This window comes from Oryza brachyantha, chromosome 4, assembly GCF_000231095.2.
Source record: "Oryza brachyantha chromosome 4, ObraRS2, whole genome shotgun sequence".
Classification (NCBI taxonomy): Eukaryota; Viridiplantae; Streptophyta; class Magnoliopsida; order Poales; family Poaceae; genus Oryza; species Oryza brachyantha.
The window spans coordinates 13,891,870-13,911,004 of NC_023166.2; the positions used below are offsets into that span (position 1 = coordinate 13,891,870).

Below are 19,135 nucleotides of genomic sequence, written 5' to 3' on the forward strand. Positions count from 1 at the left end.
AACGTATTGTACAAACATGGTTCGCGGTCGCCGTTCTCGCCCACGGATCGACCGTCGCGAGCCGTCATTCAAACAGATTAGGAGGCTCAAAATAAAGGCAAATCAACGCCAATCAAAAGCCAAACAAGTCATAAGACGAAACTAGCGAATCATTTTTCTCTCTCAGTTGGTGCTCTCCTTTTTTCCGGTAAGGATGCACTACCGCGCAGTGCCGTATACACGAGTTCGCCACTTCACGATGGTAATATATTGTTACTTTTTTATACACGTTTGATCATTCGTCTTATTAAAAAAACTTATAAAATATATAAACTTATATATATATATATATGCATAAAAGTATACTTAATAATAAATAAAATGATATAAAAATAATTAATAATTATATAAATTTTTTAAATAAGACGAATGGTTAAACGTGTATAAAAGAATCAACGCCGTCAAATCTTGGACGGAGGTAGTACCTTGTTTTTTCTGCTCGTCCATATCTGCTTAGAGAAAGTTGGTTTAGATTACACTACAAGTACTGCGATATACTACTTGATCTGCACGTATACGATGTGATGTGCGTTTTTTTTCCCTTTCTACCATATTTAAAAAAGTAACTTAAGATATCATTTTGTTTTAGCGCTAAAATTTAGTATCTTTGGATGCAATGTATTAAGGTATCAAAATTTTATGCTTTTCAACTGTGTTAATATTTTTCTTTTGTTGTCGTGATAAAGCACTTTGGTAAACGCTGCGGTGCACACCGGTTCTCGTCAACTCTCTTGGGCAGGCTACAACACGGGAACTCTCGTCCGGCCAGTTGCTCGCGTGACGAGTGAAGTAGAGCCACTGGCCTCATTTTCTTCTCCTTTCGGTTTTATAACGGATTAAAACACTTAATGGTCGAGGTGCTAATTTTAGGTCTTAGTCCCATCCACGTACGTGCTAAATCAATTGTACAACACGCATAAAACGGGAAAGACCGTTTTACTCTCACGACTATTTAAGTCGGTGTGCCTACTCTTCTAAACATTTTTTCTCTTATTTTATCAAAATTACATAAATAACTTATGTTAGGGCATCCGCAATATGGTAATGTGTTCTTTATAATGATCTATGGCTTGAGCTACCCATATACATATGGATGATTCAAAAGAAATATAATAATAGTCGCTCTCTCTAGATCATTCTCTCTATGTTTATGAAGAATTCAATTGTACCTGCCTTATATCACACTTTAAAACTTAACCATGGTGTAAAATAAAATAGATAAAGACCAATGTTTATGGTCCCAACTATAATGACAAGTTAAGGAATATACATTCCTTACTCTTTATAACTTTTCTCTTTATATGCATGGCATATACATTTCCGTGTTAAAATTTTATAGGATAATAGATAACAACCCTAACATTAAATGTGTTAACCATTTCTTTTTGAAATTTTTACTCATTGTTTTGATGGATTGGAGACACCTAAGACATATTTGAACATTGATATTTAAAACTGCATGCTAATCACCGTGTAAATTTTGGAAATATCGTGAAATTAATTATGATATACCATCGATGGCTCGACAAATTCCAACTTAAACAATTCCTCATATAAAGAGAAATAAAAAAGGTATTAGGTACTAATAAAAAAACAATCCAAAAATAGTTTAAGTGGTTTAAGTAGGAATAGTTTCTTTTCATCAAAAGTGTAAGCCGTGTTTAGAGTTATCTACTTTTCTCCGGATGTTAGGGTACGTTAAACGACTTTGAGGCACTTCCATTTTTCCCTCTTGTGTCTATGCTTATTAAATGCTACTGTATTAAATCTTTTCCACGAAGACTTTTTTTAAAAAGATTTCCTCATTTGTTTTAGAAATGTTTAATTGGAGTTTGGAAGAGTAATTGACAGATGTATTGAAATTTTAAAAAAGAAGGGGACCAATGCATTGATATTTTAAAAAGGAAATGATTTTATGGTATAACAGATTATGTTTTTAAAAAATAAAATATAAAAAGTACTGTGTTAAAAAATATGATAGTCGGAAGAATAAAATAGTACAAAAGTTATACATGTGGAATAAAACAATATAAAAGTTGATCGACGAAAAATAAAATATTGCCTTGGGACCATTGTTTGAGATAAAACTTAGGATATAAATCTCCTATATCATAGGACAGAGGAACTTAGGATATAAATCTCTTATATTATAGGGTGGAGGGAGTATGAAATAGGCAAAAATAGATATATTTTTTTTAGACTAGGGGAGTACGTATTATATTTCATTGTGCAATAGAGCGGCTATATTTTTTAAGGGGCACCGAGCTGGAATGATCGATGTCCTAAGAGAAAGCCATATTTGTGGTGATCACGTCTATTCCATAACACTTAGGACAAATGTAGGGAACATTGTTCCATTTAGCTTAGTTAATTTGTGCATAATTTATTATGCACCGCCTTGAATGTAGGAGTAATAACGTATATAATTCCGATAAACAAATGATAAATTTAGTAGTTACGTAAACGTATAATATATGAAATTTAAACAAGTTAGTTACGATGGGGCGATGATCACTGGACGCCATTTCCTGTGGAATCTTTTTTTCCTTTCTTTTTGGAGCCGTTCTCCTATGGAATCTTTCAGAAGTTACATTAATCCTTCGGAATATATATATTCCTGGATTCCAAATGGCAAGACATGAGTTTGCCAATTTTTTGTTTACTCCATCCTTCCATAAATATAATACTATTTCAAAGAATTTCTGCGAGGGATTAACTCTAGAAATTTTAGCGGAGATTAAAGTAGATATAAAAGTACTTCGATGCTCGTAAAAATTTTACTTGATTGAGAAAAATCACATTCAACAATGCAGTAGTAATACATGCAGGACACCATGATAGAGTGACTGAATTGGTAGAATAGTAGCATAGAAATGCTTATACTCATAAATATTTTTTTAAGGGTTAGTAGCAATGCTCACGGTAAAGTTAATAGAAGAGCTATACGTTAGCTTCAAACTTTTTCCATATCATTAATAAGCATTATGGAGTTAATTTATACAATAGTGATATATAAGCAAATTTACTCATTATGACTAACATCTCATACGCATGGTGTCTTAGCTTGCTACAATGATACAATATAATTTTAAAAAACTCACTTGCATAATATAATTTTAAAAAGCTCACTTGCATATATACTTGCTCTTATTTTTATGTGCTGCAGTGCCATACGTACGATGATTCTTGTACGATAAAACCTCTTCTAATTAGGCTTTAGGGTCATGAGCTCTGTTATGTTTCTCTCGTAGTGTTCGCGTCGTTACGTTTGATCATACTCGAAAGTAAAAATCGTATGCGTAACATTTTCCAAATGGGCATGCGCGGGGATCTTAAGATTCATCATTCCAAGCTGTAGGCGCTTCCAGCAAATCGTCCGAGAGCCGGAAGGGATGTCGGTCAGTCCGCCATGTACGTAGCTTTCCATTGACACGGGGGAACGTGCCTGGGACGACGCAACGCACTTGCCAGCACACGACTCGGCACACCAATGTCGATTATCCCATGACGACGCCGATCGACCTCCCCACGCGCACTGGTTGATCACTGCCTGCCGAAAAAAAACGCGCCCTCCCGGGGGAGGCACGGCTCGGAACCCATCCATGCTTGCACCATCTGCTACGCTCCCCGCATCAAACCTCCGCCAACTTGCCACGAAACCAATTTTTTTGTGCCGTCGCGATATTCTGAATCATCTGGGAGGCGGAAGCGTCTCAGCCTGCCTGTCAACGTACAGAGTACTCGTGGAAATTATTATGTGAGAAAATGATGCATGGGCCGGCGTGGCCTCTGCGTCTTCGGCTCCCAGATTGTGTCCTCCCGTTTTGACGAAACATGCGCTACATGACATGACAGTGAGGAGGATGGCATTTGCGATGCCCGTATAAAAATGGAATCGTGTCGTGCTTTTTTTTGTGATACTAGTGCATGCAGACAGAGGCAGGCAGGCTCGCCTGGAAACTTAGCTGGGAGGGGGGCGGAGCTTGCTTGCCGGGCGAGATGAAGAGGAGGCATTGGAGCCACCAGTCGTGCGGCCTCCTCCTGCTCGTCGCCGTCTTCTGCCTGCTCCTCCTCGTCTCCCTGCGCCACTGCGGCGGCGGCGGCCGTGCCACGGCCGCTGCGCCGGAGGGTGGTGCGGGGCGGAGTGGGGATGGGGTTGACGAGAGGCTGGTGGAGCTCGCAGCCGTGGACCCGGCGGCGTCGGCGGTGCTGCGGGCGGCCAAGAAGCTGCTCGAGGGGAACCTGCTGGCGAGGAGGGCGCCGGAGAGGCACCGGGACGTCGCGCTCCGTGGGCTGAGGGAGTGGGTCGGCAAGCAGCAGCTGTTCGATCCGGGCGTCATGTCCGAGCTCGTGGACCTCATCAAGCGCCCGATCGATCGGTACAACGCGGGGACAGGCGGCGGCGGCGACGGCGACGGCCAGGGCGAGACCCGGCGGTACGAGTCGTGCGCCGTGGTCGGCAACAGCGGCATCCTGCTGGCGTCGGAGCACGGCGAGCTCATCGACGAGCACGAGCTCGTGATTCGGCTCAACAACGCGCCGGCGGGGGACAGCGCGCGGTACGCGCGCCACGTCGGCGCCCGGACAGGGCTGGCGTTCCTCAACAGCAACGTGCTGAGCCAGTGTACCGTCCCGCGCCGCGGCCTCTGCGTCTGCCGCGCCTACGGCGAGGGCGTGCCCATCCTGACGTACATGTGCAACGCCGCGCACTTCGTGGAGCACGCCGTGTGCAACAACGCCTCCACGGGCGCCGCCGTGGCGCCGGTGATCGTGACGGACCCGCGGCTGGACGCGCTGTGCGCGCGGGTCGTCAAGTACTATTCGCTGCGCCGCTTCGTCCGCGAGACGGGGCGGCCGGCGGAGGAGTGGCCGCAGCAGCACGAGGAAGGCATGTTCCACTACTCGTCGGGGATGCAGGCGGTGGTGGCCGCGGCCGGCGTGTGCGACCGCGTCTCCGTGTTCGGGTTCGGCAAGGACCCATCGGCGCGGCACCACTACCACACGCTGCAGCGGCGGGAGCTGGACCTGCACGACTACGAGGCCGAGTACGAGTTCTACCGGGACCTCGAGTCGCGGCCGGAGGCGATACCCTTCCTGCGCGACTCCGGCTTCCGGCTGCCGCCGGTGGCGTTCTACCGCTAACACCACGCAAGCAACCACAAATTCTTATTTTTTTTGTAATTATATACGTGTTTTTAGTCAGTAACTAAACGAAAGAAACCAAATTTGTCCATGGACATTTGAGGTCGTGATCGAACTCGATCGCGATCATCCATCTAGCCGTTCGATCTTTGCCGTGCTTTGCCTGCAACGACGTGGGCTTCGGTTGCGACGACGGTCATGATGCTTTCAGGGATTTCGTTAGCCTCTCGATGCCGCAAAACTTGCAAACTCCACGATTCCGTCAGCTCTGTCTAAAGATAACTTTCGACTTACGAGTCCATGCACAGTTGCACATGTTGTTTGCCAAATGGCACAAGAAATCGCAACAGAGAGTTGACTCGTATTTGCTCTAGTCCGGCGGCTTTGCACGGGCCGCAAACTTAAATTCGCCAGAGACTAGTGGATCTGCAACTCCAAGGCGCTGAATTAGTGCTACTCTCCAAGTGATGAAATACTCTGAGCCTGGCATTGTACAGTTGCTGAGCTTTATTTGGCAGAGGACAAGTGGACTCTGCTGTTGATTTCGCCGCACGTGAAACAGTGTAGATTAATGCGGCTTCTGCGACTCATACCAAATCTATCGCATCTACAGAAGTCCAGTTAGTTAAATTTCCATACTACTTATGTACCATGAATCTATGATTGCTATAAGGCAAAGGCGATTATTAGCCGATTCTCTCTATTACCACATGAGCAAATATGATGATATGGAGAAAGAGAAGAGATAGAAAAGAAGAGGGTTGTTATGCATGACAACGACTTGGAGTTAACTCTTGTTTGAGGTAGATAAAAAGAAAAAAAGTAATAAAAATGTTTTGTTATATTAATAAAAAAAATCATACCTACCTTTACTTCGGTACATACGCTTATAAAATAAATTAGAGTTGCTGATGTGGATGAGGGAAGAGTCAATTCTAAGCTTTATTTTTGAACATGCCCTAAGGCCGCGTTCGTGTGAGTGGGGGTAAGTTAACTTACCCTGGTACGGAAAACGTAGTAATAAATTAGTATATAATTAATTAATTATTAATTATTAAAAAATATAAAATAGATTAATATGATTTTTTAAAACAACTTTCATATAGAAAATTTTTGCAAAAAATATACAGTTTAGCAGTTTAGGAAGCGTGCGTGTGGAAAAACGAGGGTGATAAGTTAACTTAGAGGGGGTGAAGAACGCAGGTTAAGTTGCTTCTGCTAGTTCTATACTTTCACATCTATCTTTTCGCTTATGCTTATAAGCCAAAATTTGAATTTTTAAACTTAAATTTTAAGTTAGCTTTTGGATTTGTTTATATATGTTTATTTTTCATCATTGACTTTTAGATCGCTAAAAATACATATATAAAACTTTTATTCATAAATTATTTTTTATTTACAAATATGATGTCTAATTTTTTTTCATAAAACACCCAAACAATCACCCCTGGAGACCTTCCTGAATGACATCTGCAATGGTGTCACCTCTAGTCAATTACGAGATGTCACATTTTAGAAGGAACTAGCAATATTTATGACACCATTTTCCCAACAATTACAGTAAAATTTATAATTTAATTACATGATATAAGATGTTTGACTTTATTTTCAATTCTACCCTTCACCATCTTACTGTGCATATAATTGGGTGTAGTATAGATAATTATGGTACGTTGTGTAAGATCATAAACATGATTAATATTTTCTGATGAACAATTGGCTTACGATTTGGTTTATAAATTGAATTTGGTTTGGAAACAATTAAGGTGTTGGTGCGAGTGTGTGTAACTAATGTGAGTCAGGTTGCGATATCTGTGCTCGGAAACGGTTGGTTTGTCTCTAGTTGTGCAGGTGACTTGAGGTCAATATCGGTCAATGGCGGTGGGATCGTGACTAGACTCAGGGAGGAGCTGAGGTCCGGACGATCAAGGATGCCGGGTGGAGCAACACCGTGTGGGATGGAATCGTAACAGGCTTCACATATTGTGTGTGTAAGCGCCGGAAAAATCGGGAAGTAAATCGGATCAAAACTGGATGAGAAAAGAAAAGGAATTTGCTACAGGTTCGGACACGGTAGCAGCGTCGGATACTGTAGCGCCACGGTACTGTAGCACCCGGATTACTGTAGCACGCGGCACTGTAGCAACCGGATCGGATTACTGTGGCGGACCCGGATTACTGTAGCGCGGCGGGTACTGTAGCAGTCGGGCTACTGTAGCACGTTTAGACTTCTGCGCCTGTGTCTGATTTTGGCATGTTGGATTTGATTAGGAAAACTAAGAGATAAGTCATATTAGTATAAGGAGTCCTACTCCTATTTGGTGATAGACTTTTCGATATAAATAGAGACCGAGGGGTATGCCCCCAGTGTGCTTTTGTGAGACTTAGTTGTTGATTCTAGATCAATGATTTTAATAGAAGTGCTGTTGGTGCACTTTGTAAATACCAGTTGATGCAATAAAGTCAAGATCCTTCAATCTACGTTTTCGGCTTTCATCTACTGGTGATTTTTTTGGATTCCGACGATCCGATCGACGTCATAGGAGTGGCGCGATTCGATGATCTGTTCGGCGGCACATGAGCGACGCGATCAAGGTAGCGGCGACACAGGAGCGACGCGATCAAGGTAGCAAGCCTTCGTCAATTTCTTCGACAGAGATAATCCTTTATTCCGCGAAAGATTTTTGGGTTTTGTTTTTCCCTGCCATTCACCCTCCTCTGGTAGGTTTGTTTAATCTTGTTCGATCCTACAAATGGATGACATATATTGATTTAAAAGTACCTTTAAAAACTCCTTATGAAATGGTTTTGCTAAAAATATGGCGCTGCATTTGAGTAAGACGAATGATCAAACGTTGCAATAATAAAAAATCAAACATCTTACCTTAACTGAGATAGTAATAAAGTAAACAATGGTACCATGATGCTTTTCCTTGAACCAATATTAGTGCTCCTGCCCCAATGGCCAATGCCTACTTAACGGTTAAACACTTAAACTAATACTACTGCACCTTGATATGAGAAAGATGCCATCAAGATTAGAAAATCTTAGACCTGAAGAATGTCCAGAGCTGACAAGAGCTACTAATCACCTTTGCTTTTGTTCAAGTTGTCATCTTGTTGCACTAGACAAACCGTGCTTGGTTGGGTCATTAATATGTCCCCATTTTAATTTTATATTCAGACGTTCAGAATGACAGTTTGACATAGAGCTCAAGACAACAGGATGCTAACTGGCGCCGGCATGTATTATATAATACTATTTGCTAAAATATGGTCATATGGCTGGCATGTATTATATAATACTATTTGCTAACATATGGTCATATGGAGCAGTGTTCTGCTTCACCTTGAAGTCAAATACACACATGGGCCACTCAAGGTTTTTGGCTTCCCAAAAAGCTACAATACTACTGATAACATATGGTAATGTCAGACTTCTCTGACTAACACTATTTGATCAATAGGACATCTACAGAGCCTCAGACTTGCATGATTAGGGACAATTCAGTTGTAGAGGTATAAGCAAAAAGCACGAGTAAGCAACTACTTGGACTTATATACAATCTATGAAGCTGCTGAAGAACACTTTCAGCACAAAAAAATTCAAGAGATGTGCTCATATGACAGAAATTGCTTCCTACAGCTAATTTGGCATTACCATAGGCACTGGCATTGAAATGCCATGCTCTGAAAGACAAATTGCTTGATGCTCCACAGTATCGGTGACAAGGTCGTCCAACACTTCACAGGCAATCTGCTCAGTGATCTCATCTGTATCCATTGTCAATAACTTAATCCAACCCTTGCCTTCCACCTCCTCCTGCATAATTCTTTCCAACGTCGTTCCAGCATCGTCTTCCATGTTTGCCACAAAGCTCCCATCTCCATAAAGCCAATCGCTCACAATGTTCCATACTTCTTCACCCAAAGTTCGAGATAATTTCTCTCTCCATGTTCCTAAGCATTCTCTGCTCCATGGGTAGGTGCACAGCAAGGCGTCCTGGCCAATCTCAACCAAGGCCGTGCTTACACTGTCAAAAATAAGCTTTTGGTTTGACCTTCGCTCCCTCGATTTAGCATTCTCTTCCTTGCGATCCAAGAACTTGTCACACAATGCAGGGTCAATGGGGGAGTCAGGCAGGTACCATCCTGTGAAGACTATACTTAACTGCAGATGGCCTAATCCAGCAGACGATACTATTTCTTGTACAAGAGAATAACATTGTAGTTCATCATAATCGTCATTGGAGTGCTTTAGGCAGCCTAGCAACGAAGAACACGAGTTGGTATCCTCCCATGATAATGAGCGGGCAAAAGATTCAATTGCAGGGGATTGTACAGCAACCCCTACAGATATAGAGAACATGTAGTCAGTGCACAATCATAGAGAGCAGTGGCAAGCTGAAGGGTCAGAAGAGGAGACAACTTACTCTCGGTGCAGGAAGATGATTCAGGTTCATTACTGTTGCTATCTTCAAATACGGTGTCAAGAATTGAAGTAGGACTGGGCTCATCGGGGATAGATTTCAGATCACCATTTGATTTTACTTCATTAACATCTCCAATTGCATAGTCAGAAGATACAGGTACTTCGACCAAACCAGCATCCTGCTACAGGTCTCATATTAGTTATCAGAGTAAGAAAACTGGAGCATAAAGAAGTACTCTTTCGCAGCAACTCGGGAAGAGTTAATCAAAGGGCTCCGAAACAAATGGTCATGGTGGGAGAGGATAATTCGGTAGACAAATGCAGTGATTAATAAAATCAAATTATCTAGTAAAGCATGAATATAATGAGACAAGTGTGTACTTTTGAAGAACAGGGAGCTTGACTGGTGGAATTATCAGTTTTGTCCTTGCAAAAAGCTATTTGTTCATCAGGACCAAGATTGTGAACAGACTGAGGTGTCATGTACCCAATACATCCAACCCTCTCTCCGGAGTTATCAGATGAGAGGGAAGTTTTCTCTTTTGTAGGTCTTTTATTGCCTGAGAAGAAAAAACTTGATATTTTCCCCTTGAAAGATAATTTTGCTCGACCTGACTTTGTAACCACCTTCGAAATCTCTTCAGAATTTGCAGATTGAGCATTCACAGCTCTGTCATCGAATATAGATGATGACACTGGGACAGACCTTGATTTTGCTAAATTCCTTGGAGAGCTCTTCCCATTTTCACCATACTCTCTTAAAGAAGATTCACATGCATCTTGCATGGCCGACTCATTTTCTGTGCCACTAGACCGGTTACTTGAAACAGAAACAACCCCAGCAACAGCTTCTTTCTTAGCGGCTTGAAGGGAGAGCATCTCACCCAATGTGGTTGAGCTTCTTGGCAACGGTACTTGTTCTTGATTAATCTCATTGTATGCTACTGTCGCCCATCTCTCTGAAAGCCGCTTTTTGGCTTCCCTGATCACAGATGACTCAGGTGAATGTGAATGGGGTGCCCTGCTAAAAGTAGAGGCTGAGTAAGGGGTGTTATGTCTTTTGATATAATCCCATGAATGTTGTGACATTGGACTGACTACCTCCGAATCACTTGGGCTACATCCTTCATCAATGTAGTCAACTTCTGACCCACTGAAAGAGCTTTCATCTCCTCCATACCCATTTGAATATGTGGATGATATCAGGGATTCGTCACGCCGATGATGACTCTCTGGCAGGTGTTGAACCGGGCCATGCAGTAATTCTGTAGATCCTACAATGGATGAATCATCTTGCAAGCCTCCATGAAAGTCGGGTCGCCGAGTTTTTTCAGATGGAGCTGCTCCGGGATATAGCCTGGCTCCTGTTCTATTAGGCTTCCCAGGGCTAGGCTTTAGAACCACTATCCTAGTTGACTTGGAGAAGTTGTCTTCTGCTGAGTAAGATCTCTGGTGAGTCTTTCTGATCACAGGTTCATTTTCTTCATTAACTCGGTGTGTTCTGGTTTCTCTTACTCCATTGTTCTCAACAGATTTGATTGGTTTCAACACGGTAATACGCTTTGTCGGAGGTGGTGCAGACATTGTTTCCAGTCCATTGAGCTGCTTCAAGAAAACAGGGTTTGGTTCTTCAAGAAACTTCAGAAACAACTCTCTGTTTGAACTTAGAACCTCAAGAGCTTCTTGAAACTGTTTTGAATGGAGGAGATTTTCATCTGTGGCAAGGCGTTTTGCTTCCATAAACTTTTGTCGGACAACTTCTATCTTAATGTCACTCTTGTTCCCCGAAGATCTTTCCCTAGGGAAAGTTTGCCCAAGAATATGATGTCTCCTTGATGGATCTTCAGAAACTTCATACACATCCTTAAATTCAACTGTTTCTTTGGGGCTTATGTGTACGTTTGGTGCTGTGCTGCTGTAATGGCGCAGCTCTTGCTGCTGCCATCGAATGTTTGTTGCTGCCAAATTATCAAGTGAATGACTTTTCCGCAAATTTGTTCTAGAAGAATGTAATGTTGGTTCTTTAGCAGGTGGATCATCATCAAGTCCCATTAATCTTGCAACAACACTAGGCGGCTTCCTCTTCGATTCCACTTCCTTGGAAATGTCTGTTGCTACTAGTCTCTTAATTTCAGATACATTTGATCTGTTGCTTGAAGAACTCCTAGTACTAGCTACCTGCTGCAAAGAGTACCATATCAGAAGGAAAATAATTAATGAAGACAGAGTGTCTGGACTTCACCAAATTGTGCAAGTGCTGTCCAGCTATAATATAAGTAGTACTCCCTCCATTTTATATTGTAATACGTTTTGGCTATGTCTCGATTCACCTATTGTTCAATGTAGTATATTGTTTGTATTTATGTCTAGATTTATTAGCATTCATATAAACCTAAGCAATGCTAGAAAGTCTTACACTATGAAACGGAGGTAATAGTATTTAGAAGGACAATCTAACAAGGTGAAGTTAGGTAGGGCACCTATGACAAATTGAGATAACAAATGATAGAATAAGGAAAATGACATGATACTCACTAGTTTGTCCTCTACACAACCTATAGTGGGACCAAAAGCTCTGTTGACATCTTGCCGGCCTTTACGAACTTGAGAACCTGAAAGACAGAAGCTAAATCAAATGTGGAGCCCAAATAACTAACACAAGGAAGAAAATATTAACAACCATCAATAGAAGCAAACAAATAAATACAGTCGGTTTGATTTTCAAGGTCGATGTCTTGCAGCAAAAATAGCAAAAGCACTTCCTTTTTTTTTTCGAATCCAAGAAGAGGAAAACGCACAGAAGGAAAAGGCAGAAATGTCAACGTCTAAAGGGAGACCATATAACAGTAACATTATGCAAAGGAATCATCATTCGAACAATGCCAATGCCATCTATCCTAACAGATAGGAGGAGATTGGCAACATTTCTGATAGCAAATCTGCAAAATCTCACCCCACCTGTGCCAAGCCACCAAGTATCATTTCTAGAAACAGCATTTCTGGCAAGTAGCACTAAAGTATAAATATTTATAGATTAGAAAGCAAAATCAGGACTTGGAGATCACTTCATTAAGCAGTTAAACACAATGTCGAAGGGATTTGTGTACCATCTCTGCGAGTTCTACCCATTAGTACATCTGTACTGGCCATCCCTGTACTCAGGTCGAACAGATTGATCATTGCCTTCTTATCACAAAGGATATCCCAGAGGATAACACCATTGATGAGTCCTAAAAAGACAGAAATGACAAGAAATTCAGTAAAATACCACAGAGGGTATGAAACATTACAAAACCAACCTAGTCTAGTACCCGTGATCCGCAAAAATGATCTAGTCAATTAAGTCACAATAGTATTACAGGCAGCTGGTAAGAAACCGGCGAGCTAGCACCCTAGCGTAGCGAAGCATAGAACGCTTTCTTGTAAAGCCTTTCTCATTGAAGCCTTAAATTTGAAACTGTTGGTATGGGTCATATAAGGGCAGATGAGATTACCAAATGTACTGTACACTGTAGCAAGATGCTGTCCTTCCAGGAAAACATCAAACATACACATGCAAAAGCTGGATTTTTGCAGACATTAGTAGGCCATATTGATGCAAAGAGAGTACAGTTCATGGCCCGGTTCTATTTAAAACCAAAAGAAAGGAGAATGGCACGTCCGACGAAAAGATACGATGGGGACTGAGCAACACCAGGCAAGATGAAAAAGCAGAATGTGTAGCAGCCAACAGGAGGTAACATAAAAGCAGATGCACTATTCCAATTGGATGGAGAGAATTACAAATCCATGATTACCATCAAAAGGAATCTTGCAGTGAGAAAGGCTTTGAAAGGCTGCACTTTTCTCAGTAGGATAGTTCAGTTATTATCATGAACAAGTGCACAGCTCCACAGCTGGCAGGAGAGAGACGACCAAAGAAGCTCGGCTTTCTACTTGACAGAAATCAAAATCGAAGCTGTTAGCTTCAAACGTATCAAGTTTCAAGAATTCACAATTCAAAATAACAAAACAAAAAAAACACAGAGAAACTATGCAAAGCAACGAAACAGCACGCGCTGGGCCTCAGAGGGAATCTTGCAGTTCTCATCAGAACATCGATAGAACGAAAAGAACAAGACGCCAGGACGTTGATAGCAGATTAGCAGGGGAGGGGAGGGGAGAAGTATAACGACAAGGTAGAAAGGAATGTGAAGAACAAGACGTATAGCGTACTCTGAAGCCCAAACGAAGCCTGAAACCGAAAAGCAAAAGAGATGGAGAGAAAGAAAAAGCAAAATCTGATAAGCTCTTACTAAAGCTGCGATTTTCGCAGCGGAGAGGAAGAAGCACCAAGAACTCGAAGCTTTCCACGCGGAATGCGGCCGAACTCCCCCCCGAGCCAATCCTCGTGAAATCAGAGACGAGCTGAGCGCACCAGGGATAAACCAGAACGCTCTGCTCTACGCAAGCAGGAGTTCATCACAGTGACGAATGGGTGGTACACAGCTGCGCGAGGGGCATCTTGCAGCCGAACAGGCCAAGCATTTAAACTGTAAAGGCTGCATCTTTGCTCTGCTCGTCATCAGAGAGCAGCATTGCGAGCTGCGGCCGCGACGCGCGCCCCGGGCAATAAATTCTCGGGCGCGGGAGCGGAAAGGGACGGGAGGAGGGGAGGGGGGGAACTGCGGAAAGGCGCCGCCTTTACGCCATCATCGATGGGAATTTCGGTCCTAGGGGGATCATAAATAAACCCGAGCTCGGATCTTCACGCGCCCCCCCCTCCCGCCCGGACGCCCCCCGGCCACCGGAATTCGCGAGGCCAATCCACCGAACGCAACCTCAAAACCTACGCACGCACACCACCGAATCAAACGCCGCACTCAACCGCTGGCCGGTACCCCACTCAACACTGAATGAGACGGGAGAGAAAGATCTAACGGAGAAGGCAAGAGAAGGGAAAAAAAAAAAGAAAGAAACATCGAATAGGAAGGAACACACGCCAACTCATCTCGTCTGTGTATACTCCGGGAACGGCGGGAGGGAGAGAAGGGACAAGAATTGAGAGGCGCCGCACCTACGCGCGAGGCGGGCGTTCGCCGGCGGCGGCGACCGCGGCGCGGGCCAGGGCAGTGTGTGGAGCGGGGCGCTACGCTACGCGATGGCGAGTTGGCGACGGTGCGTGTGGGGAGGCCAGGACGGTTGGTTGGTGCAGTGCTGATGGGATGATTTACCCGGACCCGGAGGAGGCTTCGTGAGCTCTGAACTGTGCGTGTTCTTGTGTTTTGCTCGTCTTGACCTGTTGTTCCTCACGCGTTCCACCGCCACTCCGCGCGTGGGTTGCGTGCGTGCGTGCGTGCAAAAGAGAAGAAAGAAAGGAAGAAGTGGAGATGACGAGAAGTGGGGGGAGTTAATTAATTAACTGAACGGAAAAGAACAATGAAACATCGGCGGCAACGGCATACGCCATGTGTTTCGTTCTTTTCCAGTCGTACCGTCAAAGGAATAGGAAAAGTAGAGAAATAAAGATGTATGTCAACGTTATTTTATAGTAATTTTTTTAAGAGGTTTTGAGTGGATAAAAATTTTCCTATGTTTTCTCTCTATTTTTCGTACGAAGGAAAATTTTCTTTGATTTTCTATGATGCATTCCTATAAACCGAATGGCTTTAAAAGGAATCCAATCCTTTAGAATTGGATCTTTATTTTTTCTTCCAAACGAATAGGACCTAAATATACAGCGACTATTCATTCGCAGTACACTTGTGTTCTCTAATCTACGGAGGAGAAGGCACTCCGTCTTGTACAGGCGGTTCAAAAGCCCCACGTAATAGGGGCCGTGTTATTTTAATTTAGAGCTTGGAAAACAAGCATCTCCGTATTCAGTCGTAGCGCACCAACTGTTCACGAGATAGGCGTGACATAAGCTTGTTGACCGCATAAATCCAAATTTTTAATTTTAAAATTAGAGTTAATTTAAGTTTTTTTACTAAAATTTATTTTTCGGACTTAGCTTTTAGATCGTAAGAATTCGTATAAAAATTATATTCATAAACTATTTTTTATTTTAAATATACGGTTTGGTTTTTCTATAAAATAAGTCAAAAAATCACTCTATTGCAACATGATATGATTCTTTTATGAGACATGGTTTTCTTATCTTTATTCATTTACTCGTTTGTTGGTACGTGAAAACCATTTCATTTTTCAGACATCATTCTTAATATTTTATTGGGAATGATAGTATACTTTCTATATGCCACATAGACTTTATTTCTGATCTTTTTGTTTGTCCCAAAAATCTTTATTTTCCTTTTGCCATCGTTGTATTAAAGTTTGATAAAGTGCGATACAAGTGACTTAAGATTTGATAAAAAGTAGAAAACAATTGTATTAAAGTTTAAAAAATAAAAATACACTTTGATCTTTATAAATTTGTGTTGTAAGGTATGCTAAAATAAAATTTTTTTTATGGAGTACTATAAACGCTGATTATTCTCGGTAACTCCTCGCTTGTTGCACCCTCCCTATTTCATACTCTCTTTTTAAGGCTTTGCACTGCTGATAACCACAAAGTCAATACAAAAGTTAGCTGGTAGCGTGAAAATCTTTCATGTTATCAAGAGTTCACGTAGAGCTATTTTGTATAATAGTTAAATACTTCCCCGTTTCAAAATATAGGACGAAATTACAAATAACACAAAGATCAAAAATCAATTATATTTATCTCCTCGTTTAGATAAGACGTATATAAATCAAATTTTGATGGTGAAGAATATAAATCAAATTTAGAGGAGAGATATGCAAATTGATGTATGCTCGCATACATGTCTTATATTACGGGATATAGAAAAAAAACAGGTATGCCTTATATTTTGGAACATTGAATAATTTTTAAAATGTGTTTCATGTCAGGCAGTGCATATAAAATTGGTTTCTAAAACTGAATTTTGAGAATTAGATAAAAATGTATTCCCAATATGCTCTCAAATCTATTTTTAATATTTATGGATGTCTAATAGCAGTTCTCTCATATCTCATATTTAAGACTGGCATATATATTTCTAATAAGAGGTGATTTAGTTTTTGACTTCTTCTCTAGACGAGGATAATTTTGAGAAATAATATTTTCTAGATGGATTCCATATAATAATTAAAGATTTTAAAGATGTGCCCCTAAGTATTATCGTGTCTCCTTCGGCTTCAACGGACGTCTGGTTTCGGCCGTACGTGGTGTGTTCACGGGGCGTGGGGGCTCGGGCGATCGATCGGGACGTCACTGCTCGCCTGTCTGTGCCCGCCACGGTTAGCACTGTACGCTGCAGAACAGGAGAACATGAACAGCCAGCCATGCGGCAGCGGCCGCGGTCCCGGTCCCGGGTGCGGACGTACGCCGAAGTGGGACGTCGCGGAAAACGGCAGGTTTGGCCGGAGCCGAGCACCCCGCCCCTCCCTCCCGATGGATCTCATCTCCTCCACCGCGCGCGAGCTCCGGCTCCGTCCCCAGAGCTCCCTCTCCGGTAGCCAACCCAACCCAACCCGCGCGCGCGACGAATTTTTGGTGTTTTTTTTACGCGGTTCGCTGATGCGCCGCGCGACACCGCGGCAGGTTGGGCAGGGCAGACGCGCGCCCAGACCGCGCCTGCCTGCCTGCCTACCTACCTGTGGCGCTGGTGCGGTACTCCCTCCTCGCGGCGTCACGTGCATCTCCTTTCGCGCGCTTGTCTTCTCTGTTCTTCTTCCACGCGGACAAACCGCCGGTGCGGGTGTTTTGGGAGAGTTGGAATTTTTTTTCTCACACCGGCAGCCCGGGTTAAACATCTGTCGAGAAACGTCCATCGTTCCGGCGGATGTACGACGGTGACAGGACGGTGCAGCTGCGAATACCGACGATTTTAACGTCTCGTCCTCCCATGACAGGCCTAAGGCCTTAGTTCCCAAAATTTTTCTCCAGAAACATCACATTAAATTTTTAGATATCTAAATAAGACATTAAACGTAGATGAACCAAAAAACTAATTACACAGTTATGAAAGAAATCTTGAGAATAATCTTTTGAGCCTAATTAGCCCATGATTAGCCATAAGTGCTACAGTAACCAACATGTGCTAATGACGGATTAATTAGCCTCAAAAGATTCGTCTCGCGGTTTCCAGGCTAGCCGTAAAATTTGTTTTTTCATTCGTGTCCGAAAACCCTTTCCGACATCCGGTCAAACATTTATCGTTACACTTCTCCTAAAAATTTTCTCAATCAAAACACCCCCTTTTCCTTTCCTAGTACTTGCGTACATTGTCCAAATCGCCGTGTGAAATTTGAACCAAGCACTAGGTGCTTCTCCTAGGTAAAAGATGTATATCTAGGCCACGTTTAGTTCCTATAAATTTTCCCCTAAACACTACATCGAATCTTTGGACACCAGCATTAAATATAGAAAAAACGAAAAACTAATTGCACAGTTATATGAGAAATCGTGGGACGAATCTTTTGAGTCTAATTAGTCTATGATTAGCCATATGCGCTAATGACAGATTAATTAGGCTAGCTCAAAAGATTCGTCTCGCGGTTTCTAGGTGAGCCGTAAAATTCATTTTTTTATTCGTGTCCGAAAAACCTTTCTTACGTTCCGTTTCGATGTGTCTAGCAAATTTTTTTTTGCTTTGCTATCTAAACGCAGCCTTAACGTAAAGCTGAACTTGTGAGGCAGAGTCACAGCTCACAGGTGAGATGCCTGACAATTCTGACGACGAGCCGAGAGAGCGTCTGCAAACCGGCAACTATGTCTGGCAGTATGAACCAGCAGCTTTCGTGTGTAGCAGTATGACACATCTGGTCTGGCTCGCAAAGACGCATCACAGATTAGTCATAACTCATAAGCCATGTCCAGGCGTGCTATGCTGCCAGTTCATGCAAAAAAAAACAATGTCATAATGGTATTGCCACCACTCATATGAGGCTAAGTACTCATCACTACTCAAAGGCGCGATGATCATACATTTATACTGCTCTATTTTCCAGACAATGGAACTACGGAACACGCGACGATATGAAAACCCGTACATTTCCTTTGCATTTTCTATATCTTCACACATGTGGCAGCACTGCAGCAGTAGGGCTGGTTGGTTAGCTGGAGTGTTACGGTCACCCAGGTACGGCGATCTCATAATGCAAAACGGGAATTAGGGGAAGCAATCATGCATAGGCAGCTTCGGCACGTCGCCGTCGCAGCCCAAAACCGCCAAATTGCCAACCGTGGGGAAGAGCCCCCCACGCTCGTGCATCTTCTGGCGAACGTAAAATCCGTCGCGGGCTGGCAACTTGACACGGTGACAATGTCACCCGCATCGGATGCCTGCCGCTGTCTCTCACTTGAAACCGACGTGGTTTTGGGAGAGCCAAGGCAGAAAAAAACTTAGCGTGCCATCCCAGTTCGCCTTCTCCATAACTCCAAAGCCATCCACTGTGATGCATAAATAGATGTACATATCGTACGGTAGAGGATAGCTTGCACATTTCTCATCTCATTATACTGGCGTTATGTGG

At 42.8% G+C, this 19,135-nt stretch overlaps 2 protein-coding genes across 7 annotated transcripts; one reads left to right on the plus strand and one right to left on the minus strand.

Moving 5' to 3' along the window:
- Positions 1–4,038: 4,038 nt before the first annotated feature.
- On the plus strand, positions 4,039–5,181 carry LOC102703489 (sialyltransferase-like protein 3). Its single transcript, XM_040523761.1, has one exon. The coding sequence runs from the start codon at positions 4,039–4,041 to the stop codon at positions 5,179–5,181; it is 1,143 nt and encodes a 380-aa protein (XP_040379695.1).
- A 3,507-nt stretch (positions 5,182–8,688) lies between these two features.
- LOC102722484 lies at positions 8,689–14,947 on the minus strand. 6 transcript variants are annotated; one of them, XM_015836651.2, is made up of 6 exons: positions 14,827–14,947; positions 12,721–12,843; positions 12,149–12,225; positions 9,995–11,794; positions 9,615–9,792; positions 8,689–9,531 (listed from the first exon to the last, which is right to left on the minus strand). In XM_015836651.2, exons 2-6 carry the CDS (start codon positions 12,791–12,793, stop codon positions 8,828–8,830), a joined length of 2,832 nt encoding a protein of 943 aa, XP_015692137.1. In that variant the 5' UTR covers positions 12,794–12,843; positions 14,827–14,947; the 3' UTR covers positions 8,689–8,827. The 6 variants fall into 6 exon arrangements, with proteins under 6 accessions (XP_015692137.1, XP_015692135.1, XP_006652490.1 ...); XM_015836649.2 differs by lacking the exon at positions 14,827–14,947 and adding an exon at positions 13,909–14,368; XM_006652427.3 differs by lacking the exon at positions 14,827–14,947 and adding an exon at positions 13,108–14,368 and having other exon boundaries at positions 9,995–11,791.
- Positions 14,948–19,135: the final 4,188 nt, after the last annotated feature.

Bases quoted from the DNA above. Each gene is read 5' to 3' on its own strand.
- LOC102722484 (XM_006652426.3), bottom strand. From the start codon at position 13,168: ATGTGTATGTTTGATGTTTTCCTGGAAGGACAGCATCTTGCTACAGTG. The intron at 12,844-13,107 runs GTAATCTCATCT...CTGTCTTTTTAG, and splicing joins TACAGTGTACAGTACATTTG to GACTCATCAATGGTGTTATC. The intron at 9,532-9,614 runs GTAAGTTGTCTC...CTATATCTGTAG, and splicing joins ATCATCTTCCTGCACCGAGA to GGGTTGCTGTACAATCCCCT.
- LOC102703489 (XM_040523761.1), top strand. From the start codon at position 4,039: ATGAAGAGGAGGCATTGGAGCCACCAGTCGTGCGGCCTCCTCCTGCTC.